Consider the following 15263-nt stretch of genomic DNA (forward strand, 5'->3'; position numbering starts at 1 on the left):
CTGGATGTCTCTGTTCACTGGAGGGATTTAGGGGGAAATAGATACAAAATAACGGGGGGCAAACCACTTCAGAAGTTTAACCTGATCCCTGAAGGTTAACTACAACTGGACAGTCAAAGGAGAAACCAAGTAAGTGTTTGACCCTGAGTACAGAGACAATTTACAAAATAAGTAGTAGCTTTAGGGAGAAGGGAGGGCAAACTCATAATTTAGTTTCTTCGCAAAGACTTAAGTAATATTAGAATTTATGGGAAAGAAACAAAGAATGAGAAAGAGCTATTAAAAACTCTAAGTGATTGACGTAGTAAATTTAGTGGAAATGTTGGAAGGTAAAGTCAAAATCTTTTAAGACTTGAGCAAAAAGATATATGGAAAATATGAGAAAAAATATGGATCACTTCTTAGGAGATGTGAAGTCTGACAAAATTTTTGAAATAGAATTAGAAGGAATTATCAAATTTCCCTGAATGAAAGAGTAAAAAGCTTTCAGATTAAAATGTCCACCAAATGCCAAAGGAGATGCTTTATGAGATTTAAGAATACCAAGAGTATGGGGCACCTGAGTGGCTTAATCGGTTGAGCATCTGACTCTTACTCTTGATTTCAGCTCAGATTAGGATCCTAGGGTCATGGGATCGAGTCCAGCATTGGACTCTACGCTGTGTATGGGGCCTGCTTGGGATTCTCTGTCTCTCTCTCTCTCTTCCGTCTCCTTCTCTCCCTCTCTCTCTTTCCCTCCCTCTGCCCCTCTCTCCCCAGCTTACTCACCCTCTAAAAATAAAACAAATCTTATTTAAAAAAAAAAAAAAAAGGATAAAAAGAATACCAAGAATAAAGTGATATTGGGGAAGAAAAACTTTTCCTCCACCCTGTTAGATTTAATGTTTGGGGGCCTGTGAATTAAACTGACAAAAGACAGATTTAATCAAAATGTGGCTCAAAGGGCCTATTAAAATTGGGGCTTAGGGGTGCCTGGGTGGCTCAGTTGGTTGAGCATCTGACTTTGGCTCAGGTCACCATCTCAGGGTTTGTGAGTTCGAGCCCCACATCAGGCTCACTGCTGTCAGCAGTCAGCATGGATCCCACTTCAGATCCTCTGTCCCCCTCTCTCTGCCCCTCCCCTGCTTTCACGCTCTCTCTCTCTCTCAGAAATATATAATCATTTTTTAAAAATTGGAGCTTATATACCGTCTTAATAGGGGAAGGGGAAGAGGGGAAAGGACACTTAAAGGAAAACAAATGTTGGGGGTGTTTTTGGAAAGATGAATGGGCCCTTAGAATAGAAGAGAGGGAGATAAGATAGTTTTGTGACAGTGTTTAGGAGTGGTATGGAGCCTTCTCATCTCCAGTGATAAAAACCGGTCTTCTCTGGTTACTCCCAGGGAGAGAATTTATGACATTGGAGTTTTGGGGGGAGGTCTCTGCTTTTTACAGATAAGAGATTTCAGGAACTCAGATGCCTTCTGCTCAAGGTAATTTTTATGCCACAGTGGCATATTCTGGACCCCTTCAGAGATAATCCTGAAAACTGGAAAGAAAGAAACCAAAGCCAAACTGGCATCAGATTAATATCAGCAACCCTAGAGACTAGAAGGCAAAGAAGTGATACCATAAACAGGGAAGCTGACCGATGGGTCCAGGGGGAAGAAAGCCCAGATCCACAGCTGTGAAGCAGGTCCAATGAACAGTCTGTGCAGATTGTAAGAGAAAGTCAAGAAAAACAGGTCCCAAGCAGTGTAGAGAAGGAATAAGAAATGAAAATTTTTGAGAACAGTGAAGGACGCATATTATTTCTCAACAGAAAGAGAAAGGCACTTAGAAATTCCATGGGAAAGATTATGGAAAGAGAGCCAAGGTCAAATATAAAACAAAGGAAATTGTCACACGATTTTGAGTCATTGATAAAATGTACCAAAAAAATGATCCATTTGTCTGGATGCAGTAAACATTCTCCGGAGGGTTACGCAGGAGTCAGGACTTTCTTAGTAGGGACGGAAACTTTGCTGACAACCTACAACAGTTAGAGGCAATGTACAGACTTCAACGTGTGGGGCGCAGGACAGGATGTGTTAATCTTGATGATATAAAAATATAAGTACAGTAAATAAAAGAAAGTACTTGGAATACTCGAGGTATTAATAACCTCCGAGGTAGAAGGTAGAGGGAGTAGCCAGAAGTTCTATCTAAAGTTAGAAAATAGGGGCGCCTAGCTGGCTCATTCGGTTGAGCAGAGTCCGACTTCGGCTCAGGTCACGATCTCACAGTCTGTGAGTTCGAGCCCCGCGTTGGGCTCTGTGCCAACAGCTCAGAACCTGGAACCTGCTTCGGATTCTGGGTCTCCCTCTCCCTCTACCCCTCCTCCGCTCATGCTCTGCCTCTCTCTGTCTCAAAAATAAATAAACATTAAAAAAAATTTTTTTTAATAAAGTTAGAAAATAATCAATACATGAACCAATATTAATGTATAACTAGCCAAATCTGGGGCAAGGGAAAGTGAGAGGTAAAAATGAGATAAAGCTTTATCTTTCACAGTGGGGGTCAGCAGCTAAATTGTCAGGCAGTGGCTCTGGCTGGTGGGATGACAGCAAGAGTGAGGGTTGCCTGTGGAGGTTGCCACCAGAAGGGCTAAAAGCAAAAGCTACTTAAAACATGACTGCCTGGGGCGCCTGGGTGGCTCAGTCCAAAGAGCTCCAAATCAGGGTTGTGAGTTCAAGCCCCACACTGGAGGTAGAGATTACTACAAAAAAAAGAAAAAAGAAAAAAAGAAAAGAGAAAAGAAAAAAAAGAACAACACAAAACATGATTGCCTTCCAGAAGAGAAGAGGGTGGGACAGAGGAATGCTGGTCTTCATTCTAAACCTTTCTGTACTATATTTTATTTTTCCCACATGTGTGCCTTACTTTAATTCAAAAACCAGATAAAGCAGTTAATAGGTGTATTTATTTTTTAAAGCATTAACAGCTGAGGGGCGCCTGGGTGGCTCAGCGAGTTTAGCGTCCAGCTCCATCTCGGCTCAGGTCACGATCTTGCGGTTTGTGGATTCGGGCCCCACCTCGGGCTCTGCGCTGCTGACAGCAGGGAGCCTGCTTGGGATTCTCTCCCTCCCTCTCCCTCTGCCCCTCACTGACTCACGAGTGTGCACACATGCCAGAAAGGGAGGGAGGAAGGAAAGGAAAGAAGGGAGGGAAGGAGGGAGGGAGGGAGGGAGGAAGGGAGGAAGGAAGGAAGGGAGAGAGGGAGGAAGGAAGAGAGGAAGGAAGGGAGGAAGACAGGAAGACATTACTAGCCTATAGGAAGGTGGTTTTCTCATTTCCTCATTTGTTCCTTCTGAACGTGCTTGTTCCTCAGGACCAAAGCTGCTTTTCAGGCTGATCTTCTTTTTGTGGATTCTTGCCTTCTAGTTTGGGCCTCTTTTGGTGGGTCAGGAAGAACAAGGAGTTGCAGATAAAATAATTGATTTTTTTAATGTTTATTTATTTTTGAGAGAGACAGAAACAGAGTGCAAGCCGGGGAGGGGCAGAGAGAGGGAGACAGAACCTGAAGCAGGCTCAGGGCTCCGAGCTGTCAGCACAGAACCTGTCTCGGGGCTCGAACTGACAGACCCACAAGATCATGTCCTGAGCCAAAGTCAGATGCTTAAACGACTGAGCCACCCAGGTGCCCCCAAACTGCTAATATTTTAACATGTTTGTGTACAACCACTTACTTATCATACTGTACATATAGTTTATATCACTTCTGTATCAGATATATAAGCATTTCTTAATTTTTCTTTTAAAGTAGTTTTTAGTAATATATATGTTGTCATATTGATAAAATGTATTTTTTAAGTAGTCTTATTTAAGGACATCTTTTTCTGTTGTACTTAAGGATGCAGTAAATGGTGTTTTAAGTACAGCTTCAACTATATCTCTGCACCTTCCATGTAAATTCCTAGATTACTAAATCAAATGTTTTTCTGACATACTCAATTTCTCATTAGCTCTTACATGTTATTAAGAAAGTTGTGTTTCACTTTGCTTTCTTTTTTTTTTCTTTAAATTTATTTATTTTTTTAATAACCTCTACAGCTGGTGTAGGGCTCAAACTCACAACCCTGAGATCAAGAGTCACGTGCCTTTCCAACTGAGCCAGCCAGGTGCTTTCCTCCCTTCCCCCCTTTCAAAGCTTACTTCTTTTTCCTGCTTCTTAGCTATCCCCAGCACTAGGGCTGGCCCATGTCACCCAGCCCACCGATACCAGAGCGGTGGTCTGATCTGCAGTGTGACAATTCAGGGATACAAAATCACCTGAAGAAAGAAAAACTTGGGGCGCCTGGGTGGCTCAGTCGTTTGAGCGGCCGACTTCTGCTCGGGTCATGATCTCGCGGTCCGTGAGTTCGAGCCCCGCATCGGGCCCTGTGCTGACAGCTTGGAGCCTGGGGCCTGCTTCAGATTCTGTGTCTCCCTCTCTCTGGCCCTCCCCCGTTCATGCTCTGTCTCTCTCTGTCTCAAAAATAAATAAACATTGAAAAAAAAAAAATTTTTTAAAAGAAAGAAAAACTTGAATCGTTGAGTATATATGACCAGAAGCCCATCTGACATTTACAGTGTAATTATTTGAAACTCTTAAAGTAGAGCTAAAGCTTTACAAAGTAACTGTTCATTCTGGTTATAATCAGTGTCACAAGACTTCTTAAGTAGATTGTTATAATAAAGTTGTGTTTACAATGAAGACATTAATAATTACAGCAGATTGGATTCGAAACCCAGGACCCAGCCCAGTGCGGTGCTCTCGGCCAGAAAGAGGAGGAGGGAAGGGTGTAGGCTCGTGCCCTGATGTGCTTTTGTTTTACAGTTTGGGAAGGCTTCCTCTGTGAGGGTCACAAAAAAATAGAGACTTAAATACTGGGATTGTAAGTGAGAAGTGCTTTCAGGACAGGACCAGAGACAGTATTTATAAAAATGATTGTCCACGTTTTTTTGTAACTGGATCAGTAATGCAGTTATCCTGATGTAGCACAGTGATACAAAGTGCTTAAAGTTTATATAAACTCTCTCTGATTTCTTTGCTCTAATGTAATGTTATAAGCTATAAATGCCACAGCCTAAAACGATAAGCTTTATTTTGCTGCTGGTTTCGGCCAATGCAGATCATAAAAAGATGAGGAAAAGTACATATAACCATTGAAATTTTAGAGTTCTACTCAAATATTCCCATTTTATGGGAACGGGCGTTTATTTGTGCCATGGGTTTTCCTGTGGAAGAGATTACCTACCTCATTTATCCAGACTGTCACATAAATGACTTTTTCAGCCTCTCCTACTGGAGGCTTCTGACGTACCTATATTTACTAATCTAACTTCTCGGGATTTCTTACCAGGGAGTAAGAGTGCAAAAATTCAGTCGGGGATATTTGGAAAGGGATCTACTTATTCACGACACAATGCCGAAAGACTTTTTAAAAAGTTGATACTTGACAAGATTTTGGATGAAGACTTATATATCAATGCTAATGACCAACCGATTGCCTATATGGTGCCAGGAAATAAAGCCGAAACTGTACTAAATGGGCACTTAAAGGTATGGTATTTTAAATGTTTATTTTACTTTATTACCTTACAGTGAGTGGGCAGAAAATATATTACCGCACATTAAAAGATCTTTTCCAAAGCTTATGGATGCTAAATTTCTATATGCTGTCCTTATGTGAACGTATTCTGTTCCTCTTAACTTGGAAAGAGATCTTAAAATTGAACCCAAGTAATGTAGTACCTGTCAAAGTGAATTCGATGGGTTGTCCGATCTCTGAATCATCCTGTATTCGTTAGGTAAACATTTATTAAGAAGCCGTTCTGTGCTAGGTACTGGAGATGGACAGAGGAGAAGTGCTCAGCCCCTGTTCCCAAGGGGCCTCCAGTATCTACTTGGCATAACCGAAATACAAAAAAACAAAAGCCAAAAAATGCAGTTAAGGATTAAACGAAGCCTATATTTGGATACAAGCGCACGTGTCCCCACTCCTATGATCACTTTCTTTCTCACAAAGGTAGACTTTATGGAAACGGAAAACTCCAGCAGTGTGAAGAAGCAGAAAGCTTTGGTGGCAAAGATGTCTCAGAGGGAAGAGATAGTTAAGAAATGTCTTGGAGAACTGACGGAAGTCTGCAAATCTCTGGGAAAAGTTTTTGGCGTCCATTACTTTAATATTTTTAATACTGTCACTCTCAAGAAGCTTGCAGGTGAGTATGTGTGAGTCTTCTGTTATGTGGCGTAAATTAATAAACCAAAAGTTAATCCTGCTATGGAACTTTTTAAGTGCTCTGATATAGCTCCGTTTATTTTCATTATTTAATCTCTAAATTGAAGGCTCAGGTATGGAAACCAATTTGATAATAAATTTCATATATTGAAAAAAAAGAGACTCTAAATAATAGAGATCAGACTAAGGATAAATAAATAAATAAATAGATAGATAAATAAATAAATAAATTGAAAGCTCAGAAAAACAAATGTAAGATGAAATACAGCCTTTAAGTTACATATAATACTTTGTTATTCAGACATACAGTATAATTTTAATTTTATACTTCTTCCTCTAATGCCAGACATTAGGATGTGGATATTTATCATCTCTACCACCAACTGTCACTCGTTGATTGTGTGTCCATTATCTGCCCGCTTTATGATGTCTGGCCATGTTATGCACAAATGCCTTTGCCACGAGGAGCCAAGTTCCTTATGAAAAGACATTATGTTTTATGCTTCTTTGAACCCGGCCCTAGCACACTGCTGGTCTTCAGTTGAAAAAAACGTGCTGACCTGAGTTATTTCCATAGCTCAGATCCTAATAGGATTGCTCCTGTAAAATTAGGCGTCCACGTAGTTGACTGATGAGTGTACATTACCTTCTGGACGCTTCCTTCATAAAATCCCATGACCAACACCTTCTCTCATTTCCATTCCTGTTCCTGCCACTGTAGGGCATGACAGCATTTCATCAACTCTGAGCCACCGTCTATGTTAAGACACTGCTATTTTATAGACAATTAAGGAAGAAAAAAAGGTGCTAATTAAGTGGTGACATGGTGCTTTTATTGAAAGAATTGTTTTTTACTTATTTACATATAGATTTTTATCATTATACAATTCTCTGCATATATGAAAAATGCATAGAATCAAAGCAAGTTGATTTAGGTACTTGTAAAAGTTCATATTCAAAGCCTGACTCTTCGGAATCAGTTTCTGACTCAGTCGTCCATGTCTTTTGTTTGCCCTCGTGTCATTGAGAATGTTAGTGACGCGGTCTTTTTTAGCATGGTCCACTCTTTTCGCCAGTATTTTAATCAAAGCCCGTGTCACCCACGCTGATTTGATGGTGGCGTTTCCCTGATGATGCCAGAGAGCATCAGCGGGCGGAGGCACATCTCAGAAGCGCGAATGGGACCCTGCTCTGTCTGCTCTGGGGGCCCTTCTGTAGGGCATGCGAAGCGCTTGGCTGTTGCTTGCAAGAAGGTACAGAATCGTGGCCATTTCCTCAAAGACAGATACTTGTTTTATTAGTGGCAGATCTGTTCCCCGTTACCCGGAGCTTCTCTGCATCCACAGTCACTTGTCCTGTGCTCTCTGGTGGACATCTCGTGGGGCAGGTGAACTGCACACATGCTGACAGCCCGGACAGCCATGACCAGGCCTCACGTGTGCAGGCGGCAGTAGGCATCTGGCCGTCAGCACTTGTAAGCTGCACCTTGACCTCAGGAACGCCACAGCGTGGAAAAGTGTGTCTCAGAGTTGATGGAATACGGCATTTTGTTGGTAGGCTCTTAGCGTAGTTTCCTCCCTGGCCTCCTTAACTCCAGAGGTGAACATTCTGCACATTTTAATCTTCCACAAAGTCGGCCGATGACTCCAACATCTTTCTAGAAAAGGGACAGGTTCTTTCAAGGGTCTGCATTTCTGCTTGCCGGTCCGACTTCGTCTTCTGTTAACCCTCCGTGATCCTGCTGGTCTGCCCCTTCTCCTCTCGACGTAGGAATGATGTGAAAACCACAGATTTGAGATCTGCCCTTTCTTTCCTTTGCTCAAGTTGAATAGTAGGAATGATCTCCTCCTCCCTTCCCTAGCCCCGCGCATCTATAGATCCTGCAGACCTAGCCTCTGCAGCGTCCCTGGATCCCCCTCTTCGTGCGAGCGCACCGCCACACTGTGGCCCCCTGCGCCCTTGCCTGCCCCTGCGGTGGCTTCCTCCAGGCTCCCACGTTCCACTCTTTCCCCCACAATTCATTTTCCATGCAGCAGCCAGAGCGATCTTTAAAATGACGGGCTTGTCCAGCTACAAGGCTGATGTGCCGTCTGTCTGCAGAGGACTCTTAATGGCCCGCTTGTTCCAGTCCAAATACTTGCTTCACCCCACCCGCGGACGGACTGGAGGAAGAACGGGTTTGGGTTGGGGATGGAGTAAGAATTCAGTGACGGCCTCGGGTTGGATATGCGTGTCTAAAGTGCAGGGGAGAAGTCAGCCGGAAATGGAAATGTGGGCGTCCTCCAAAACAGGGAGCATCAGTGTCGCAGCTAGACAAGTCTTTGTTGTGAGAACAGCGGACGACAGCAAAGTGTGCTTCAGCTCTGAGACCCGCTGCACGGGTGCCCACCTCCCGTTTCCCCCGCCTCGTGTCCCATGCTGTCCCCCACCGTCTGCCCAGATTCACGCACCTTTGCTGCTGGAATTGCACGATGGGCTCCTGTCCTCTGGACCTGTCTGCCGCCTCTGTTGGCACTAACTGCCTTTCAGAAAATTGGCCCGGGTGCCTGGTGCCCTGCAGTTAGCTGGCACTTGACAGACATGCACTGAATGAGCGAATGAGCACGAATTCAGTGGCTTTTCCATGGGTGGTCATTTAAATTCCTAATTTTATGCCCATGCACAGAATCTTTATCTTCCGATCCTGAGGTTTTGCTTCAAATTGATGGCGTTACTGAAGACAAACTGGAAAAATACGGCGCAGAAGTGATTCCAATATTGCAGAAATACTCGGCGTGGACATTGCCAGGTGCAGTATGCAGCTAAATACGTGTTTTCTAAAAGCGTGTTTTAACGTGAAGCACCGCATGTCACTGAATTAGAATTTTGTGGTTTCTGGGTTGTGTCAGTGCCTCCTACACCCTGTCACACTGACGCTCAAGTGCCCAGAGCAGCCCCCGGTGTTTGTGATGTGCCAGGCACCTCTTAGAGGACACTGGTGAGCCCCCCGGGGAGTGCCAGTCCTTGGGCCTGGGAATAGGGCCCAGAGGAGAACCTTTGGGCCCAGGAGTTTCTGTTCTATTAAAGGCAAGTGCCCAAGGAAATCCAAATCTGCCACCGTCGCACTCTGCTATCCCTGGCAGGCCACAATAACCTCGTTGTGCTTGGTTTCCTTATCTGCGGAAGGCACACGTTATCTGACAAACACGTGGAAAGATAAAATTCAGGAGTTTAAATGTTTGGGGAAAATGAACGTGTAATTGGAATGCTAGATAATCTCATCGTTACCGGAAAGAATCTGCCCAAGTGAGCTTGTTGTTAGCAGACTATCCCGAGGATGCGGCCTGTCACGTCGCCCCTCTCCTTGTGAACCTCATCACTGAGCTACCAGACAGGATTAACTAGGAGAAGATCGGCACGAGGAAGGTTTTGTTATAGAAGATGCCGGTTCCTCTGCCCTCCTCCAGCATATTGCCATGCAGTGAGACGCAAAAGACAAGCCAAGTTCAGTGTTTTTCCTGTTTCTGTAACAAATGGCTGGGGGTTCTTCTCAAGGCTAATGGAAAAGATTAGCAGGATGAGAAATGAGTGAGCCTGTGTTTCAAGTTCTGTCTCTCCTCATTCGTTTTTTATCCGTTAACAAAATGCTGAAAAGTGGGATTTTTAAAAAATTCCTCTGCATGGTAATTATTCCATTAAGAGCCTTGCTTTGAATATTGGTAGGAACTTAACATTTGTTTAGTGTAGTAACTTGTCTGGAAGGGGATTCTTGCCCACATAAGACGGGCTGCTCTGTGGAAACAGCCCACAGTGTGGTGACGATCGCTCCCACTTACTGAGGGACAGACGCTGTGCCAAGAGCTTTGCCTGTTTTGTATCATTCAATCCTCAGAACTACGCCCATTTCACAGCCTTTTTATGTCCAAGTCCCACAGCTAGGATGACGGGACGACAGCTTTGCCAGAGCCTCGCTGCCTCCCCGTGTGAACCAGTGTTGGACGGATGAGGAGGCCCGGGGATTAGGGCCCTTCCTGCCAGGCAGGAGGGTGGCTGGAGTGGCCAGGAAATACCTTCCTTCAGAAAATGGAGCTGGGGGGCACCTGGCGGGCTCAGTCGGTAGAGGCTGTGACTCTTAACCTCAGACTCTTAACCTCAGGGTCGTGAATTCAGTCAAGCCTCACATTGGGCATGGAGCCTAGTTAAAACTGAAAGAAAGAGGAAGGGAGGGTGGGAGGAAAGGAGAAAGGGAAAGGGAGGGAGGAAGAGGAAGGAAGGGGAAGGAAAGGAAAGGAAATGTAGCTGGGATCCCTGTTGACCTACAGAGAGGTTTTATGCTTTTTAGGTGCCTTAGGGTGCCAGTGCTTGTGGAAATAGCCACCTTTTTTGCAAAGTGGCGCTTTCATGCAGACCCGTTTCCTGCATAGTATATGAAATGTTTACAGCTATAACGTAAAGGAGTGGTTTCTGACTTTAAAGAATATAAATGGGGCCCAGGGTTTTCTGACACTCGTTCACTAAGTAACCATTCAAAGATGAGGTGCAGAACATAGTTAGTTATGTTTCTCTTCCACTGGGCGCTTTTTCCAGCACGTGTAAAATGGTAAACTGGTCTTATGTAGCACTCCCTACTTTTCGAAGAGCCTAACGGGATTAGCTGCCCGAAGGATCACAGGGACGAAGGCCATACACAACAGAGTATGAGCTAGACCTGACGTCTCTAGTTAAGTTCAGGAGCGTCACAAACTTCTGGGGCTCCCGGCTGGCTCAGTCAGTAGAGCAAGTGACCCTTGATCTCAGGGTTGTGAGTTCAAGTCCCACATTGGGCGTAGAGTTTACTTTAAAAAAAAAAAAAAAAAAAAAAAGGTATCTCAAGCTTTTTTAATGAATTCTGATCTTTTTGCTTTAAAAGTAAATTTCCACTGAGGACTTTGGGGCTCTGTGACATGAAAGAGAAATGTTCAGTTCTTGCAGAATTGTTGAACCCGTGTGGCAGGAGGACCCCCGGGAAGCAGCTGGGTGTCCGCCAGACCGCACCCCTGTGTTGTGTCCGTCCATAGGGACCATCAATCAGCGCACCCGGGCCAGCACAGCATCGCGTGTAAACGTCTGCCTTGTCTGCTTGCAGCCGATGACGGTTCCCCCCGGGTGAGTCCGGGCAGCAGCAGAGGCACCAGAAGAAATGCCCCTGTGGAGTCCAATGAGGAAATGCCCGTATCTTCTCACTACTTTGCAAATAAGACCAGAAATGAAAGAAAGAGAAAAAGGATGCCAGCCTCCCAGAGGTCTAAGAGGAGGAAGACTGGTTTCGGTGGCTCCAAGACAAAAGGGTACGTCCGTCCTGCGTTGCGGTGTGTGGGGTGGCGGGTCAGGGAGGAGCGGCCAGAAGCGGAGCGGCCCCGGTTCGCTTTGAAGCTCTTATTAAAACAGACTGTCGTTAAACGTCGCCTCTCCAGTTAATGGGGTGATGATTAAGGTTTGAGCCCAAACAGAAACATTTGTTTCAGATTTTTTTTAATCTCTACTCCTAAATTGATTATCGCCTCGGTTTTCTAGTCTGCACGAACATCTCCCGTTTTGACATTACCCTGGGGCGGGGGGGGGGGGGGGGGGGTATTTTTTTTTTTTATCAGTGCTCTTCTTAAGGGACTTTTCCACCTAAAATATTATAAATCATATCCTGGCTGAGTAAACAAAGGGTTTTGTTTTTTATGACCATCAGTACCTGCTATGCCACTTTCACTGCTACAGAACGTGCGGGCCTCCACCTGGCAGTCCTCCACGCTCCCAGTTCGGTTATACCTGGGGAGAGCCAATCTCCCCACCTTTGCAGGGTAGCAGAGAAGAGGCCACAGCAGGTGAACCCAAAGGTCATGTCAACCAGGCCTCTAAGGGTTGTGTCTCCCCTCCCCCACACTTGCCTGGCCCCTGGGCTGGGATGCGGTGACTTTGGGGCGCTGTCTGCACGCCCGCAGGGAGTCGGGTCCTGGGTGATGATCTGTGCGGTGTCCTTATTCTTGGTAATTGCACTGGTCCTGACAGCGCCTTCTTCTGACAGCCTCTGCCTTTGCCTTGTGGGTAAGTAAGGTCTGGCGGGACCGTGACCTTCCCATCAGTTTGGAGAACCCGGCCCCCAGCTACCTGCACATTCCAACACAAAGGGCTTACAGAAAAGAGGGAACAAGTCCTCAGTAAACTTTTACAAGCTGTTGTGTTTTTCTTTGCAGTTTTTCTCCTCCTTTCCTTCTGGGTAATAAAAAACAAAACTGGGCTGGGGGAAGAGGAAGGAAGGCAAATGTTACCAAATTGTCATTTTCCTGTTAAGTCCATAAACAAGCATCTTGTACATGCTAATCCTTCTGCCAGGGTACAGAAGTTAAAGGCATTAGTAAATGTTACTTTAATTTTGTGGCTTTTAGTGCGCAAGTGACCAGCAGATGTTCTTTGGTGGGGACATTTTCGTACTTTGCTCATTTACTCCTCCGTTTGGGGAAATAGCCATTTCCTCGGGAGATCATGGAGTAGAAGGAGAATGTAAAAGGCATCTGGTCTAGACCCCTGGGGTTTATGATGAGGGGAAGGCTTGCGTGAGCCTCTCCCCAGCCCCGGGGCTCCAGGTCCCAGGTAGGACTGGACTCTGGCTGGCCCACGCCTGGCCCGAGCACCCTCATTTCTGCACGTCGCCCACGGAGATCCCTCACACATGATTATGATCTGACCATTCTTACTTGTTCGGACAGAGCACCCCATATTTCAGTGTTCGTTGCCCTTGGCTCCCTTTCCAGTTTTCCCGACTTCTGTTTATAAGAGTGAAGCACTTTGCCCTGTGGGTTAGAGCTAACCTAAGAAGAAACTGTAAAACTCACACTTACCCAAATGCCAGTACCAATTTTGATGCTGGTTGTTAATTAGCTTGCATGTTTACAATGGGAGTCTTTTCTAATCCCTACTGGCCAAAACCACGGAGTTTTGTAACTTTTTTTTTTTCCCCCGCCCTTGTAGCAGCCTCGAACGTGTGCTTCATTCTCCTCATTTGCACTAAACTGCTGTGATGGTTTCCCAGTCTCCAGTCTGCTCACCTGGCTGGGAGTCTGCGCAGCAACAGAATACAAGTGGCTCTTTGCCAGAGACCTTAAGTCCCCACCCCGCCCTCAGAGTTTTACATCTCCAGAATAACACACAATGAACCGGTTGTGTTCCGGGCCCTCTGAGTGGGAGTAAAATGGATGGCCCGGGTGAAATGGAAACTGCTGTTGGCAGATTCATTCTGTAAATCAACATAAACAGCAGGTTTTCGCTCAGGGCTTAATTTCTCAGCAGGAAATCAGCGTAGGGAAATTTAAGGCTGCTTCTCCGCCGGTGGAGCAGATCTTTGCCAGTTCTGCAGTAAAACTGCCCTCCAGCAAGAGTTTAAAAATGTGGAAAAACCACTCTTCACCCAGCCCTACCAGAATGTCCTCAGACCCTGGCCCCCAAATTCAGAGATAGGAGGCCACTTGGATACCCCGATGCCATGGAATTACCTCTGGGCATAGACTCAGCGCGGTTACAAGCCTTGGAAAATGCCCGCACAGGGAGAGGCTTCTGCTGTTATCCTAGTAGAATGCTGGCTCCCTGACCCTTTCCTTTGGTTTCTTTGTGGGGAGAAAAAGAAAAGCTGATATCTTTGGGTCAGTGAGGGAGGTGAGGTGCGGGAAGGACTCTGTAATTGGCTGGGCCAGGGCTCCTGCCTGGTTCGAAAGGCAGCAAGCAGGAGGTGAGAGTGGGCTAGAGAGCCGGCTGCCGGTGACGTGGCCCTGACACGCAAGCAGACCCAAGCGCCTCCCCGGGGAGCCACATCTGCAGCCTCCCCCTTGCGGGTCCAGGAGGAGGCCCCTCTGTGCTCTGCTCACAGCCCTGCGGGCAGGCACTCGCCCACGCAGCTACCTTTCTCCGAACTGGGCAGTCACAGTCATTCCAGAGTGTCTGTTGTCCGGGCATTTGGGACCTTAAGCCGAAGTATTCTCGCTTCCTTCACTTGGTCAGAATAGATTAAGGAATATGGATCTGGGCCATGTCGTCGTCCAGAGGGAAGGTTTGACGATCAGCGGTGAAAGGGGTGGGTGGGGGCAGGCACAGGAGGGCTGTCCATCTCAAGTCACAGAATTAAGAAACGTCTAAGACAAATTCAAGGCAAAAGTGTGTGAAGGGCAGTAATCCTTCATTCCTCGAACTGTAACAGAAACTTCCTTACAGGGGCCCCTGCGGGCAGCAAATGCACAGACACGGAAGACCAAGGAAAATCACGGACTGATTATATAGGTCCGCGCAGGTTAAGAGCAAGAAGACTGTTCGCTTTTGGTTTTATTTAACATTTTCGTTTTCTTTTCTTTGTCACATTTTAGGGGGTCCACCACGTGCAGAAGGATATCTGCTAAAAGTAAATCCTCCAACATATTTGGACCCCGTTCGCCTTTGCCTGGTCCCCAAGCAGCACCGGGAGCCAGTAGAAAATTGGGGATTATGGCTCCACCAAAGCCTATAAATAGACCGTTTCTTAAGCCTTCGTATGCATTTTCATAACAACCAAATCTCCATGTACATAGATCTCCTTTCTCGTTTGTCAGCGTCTCACCATCTGTGAACATAAAGCTGTTAGTTTTGTTGTACCATTTGTAATTTTTACCCGTAACTATTAATATTTAAATAAATGCTTGGGGTGACAGTTCTTATTTTTAAAACAAACGTTTTCTTTTGAATAAGCATGATTTGCCGCCACGGCAAGCCTTGTGGCCGTTGTTTCTCAGAACGTCTGAAGCAGCAGCTGAATCATCTCAGAGAGATTCTGAGCACGACATGAAACACTGAGGCCGCAGGAAGAGACACGCGTGGGACACTGTGAAAGTGTAAAACTGCAGAAGGAGACATAAACAAAATTAAAAGACAAATGACAGAGAAAATAGGAAAAAAAATACATGACAATGTCAATAATGCAGAGTGCCTATAAATCATTAAGAAAAAAAGAGTCGGTAGAAAAAAATGAACAAAGGATGTGAGTAGGCTGTT

The 15263-nt window shown here is 45.5% G+C and overlaps 1 protein-coding gene across 5 annotated transcripts in view; it reads left to right on the plus strand.

Annotated features, from left to right (window-relative positions):
* BLM (BLM RecQ like helicase) overlaps positions 1-14962 on the plus strand; it is an 87256-nt gene extending 72294 nt beyond the window's left edge. For 4 of the 5 annotated variants that reach the window (XM_060617593.1, XM_060617595.2, XM_060617597.2 and 1 more), the window contains 5 exons: positions 5364-5563; positions 6030-6222; positions 8908-9030; positions 11347-11548; positions 14603-14962. In XM_060617593.1, coding sequence (XP_060473576.1) covers positions 5364-5563; positions 6030-6222; positions 8908-9030; positions 11347-11548; positions 14603-14780 — 896 coding nt within the window. In that variant the 3' untranslated portion in view covers positions 14781-14962. Of the gene's footprint in view, positions 1-5363; positions 5564-6029; positions 6223-8907; positions 9031-11346; positions 11549-14602 lie in introns of those variants that run through there. The other variant, XM_060617596.3, reaches the window with a different exon arrangement.
* Positions 14963-15263: the final 301 nt, after the last annotated feature.

Source organism: Panthera onca, chromosome B3, assembly GCF_046562875.1.
Source record: "Panthera onca isolate mPanOnc1 chromosome B3, mPanOnc1 haplotype 2, whole genome shotgun sequence".
Classification (NCBI taxonomy): domain Eukaryota; kingdom Metazoa; phylum Chordata; class Mammalia; order Carnivora; family Felidae; genus Panthera; species Panthera onca.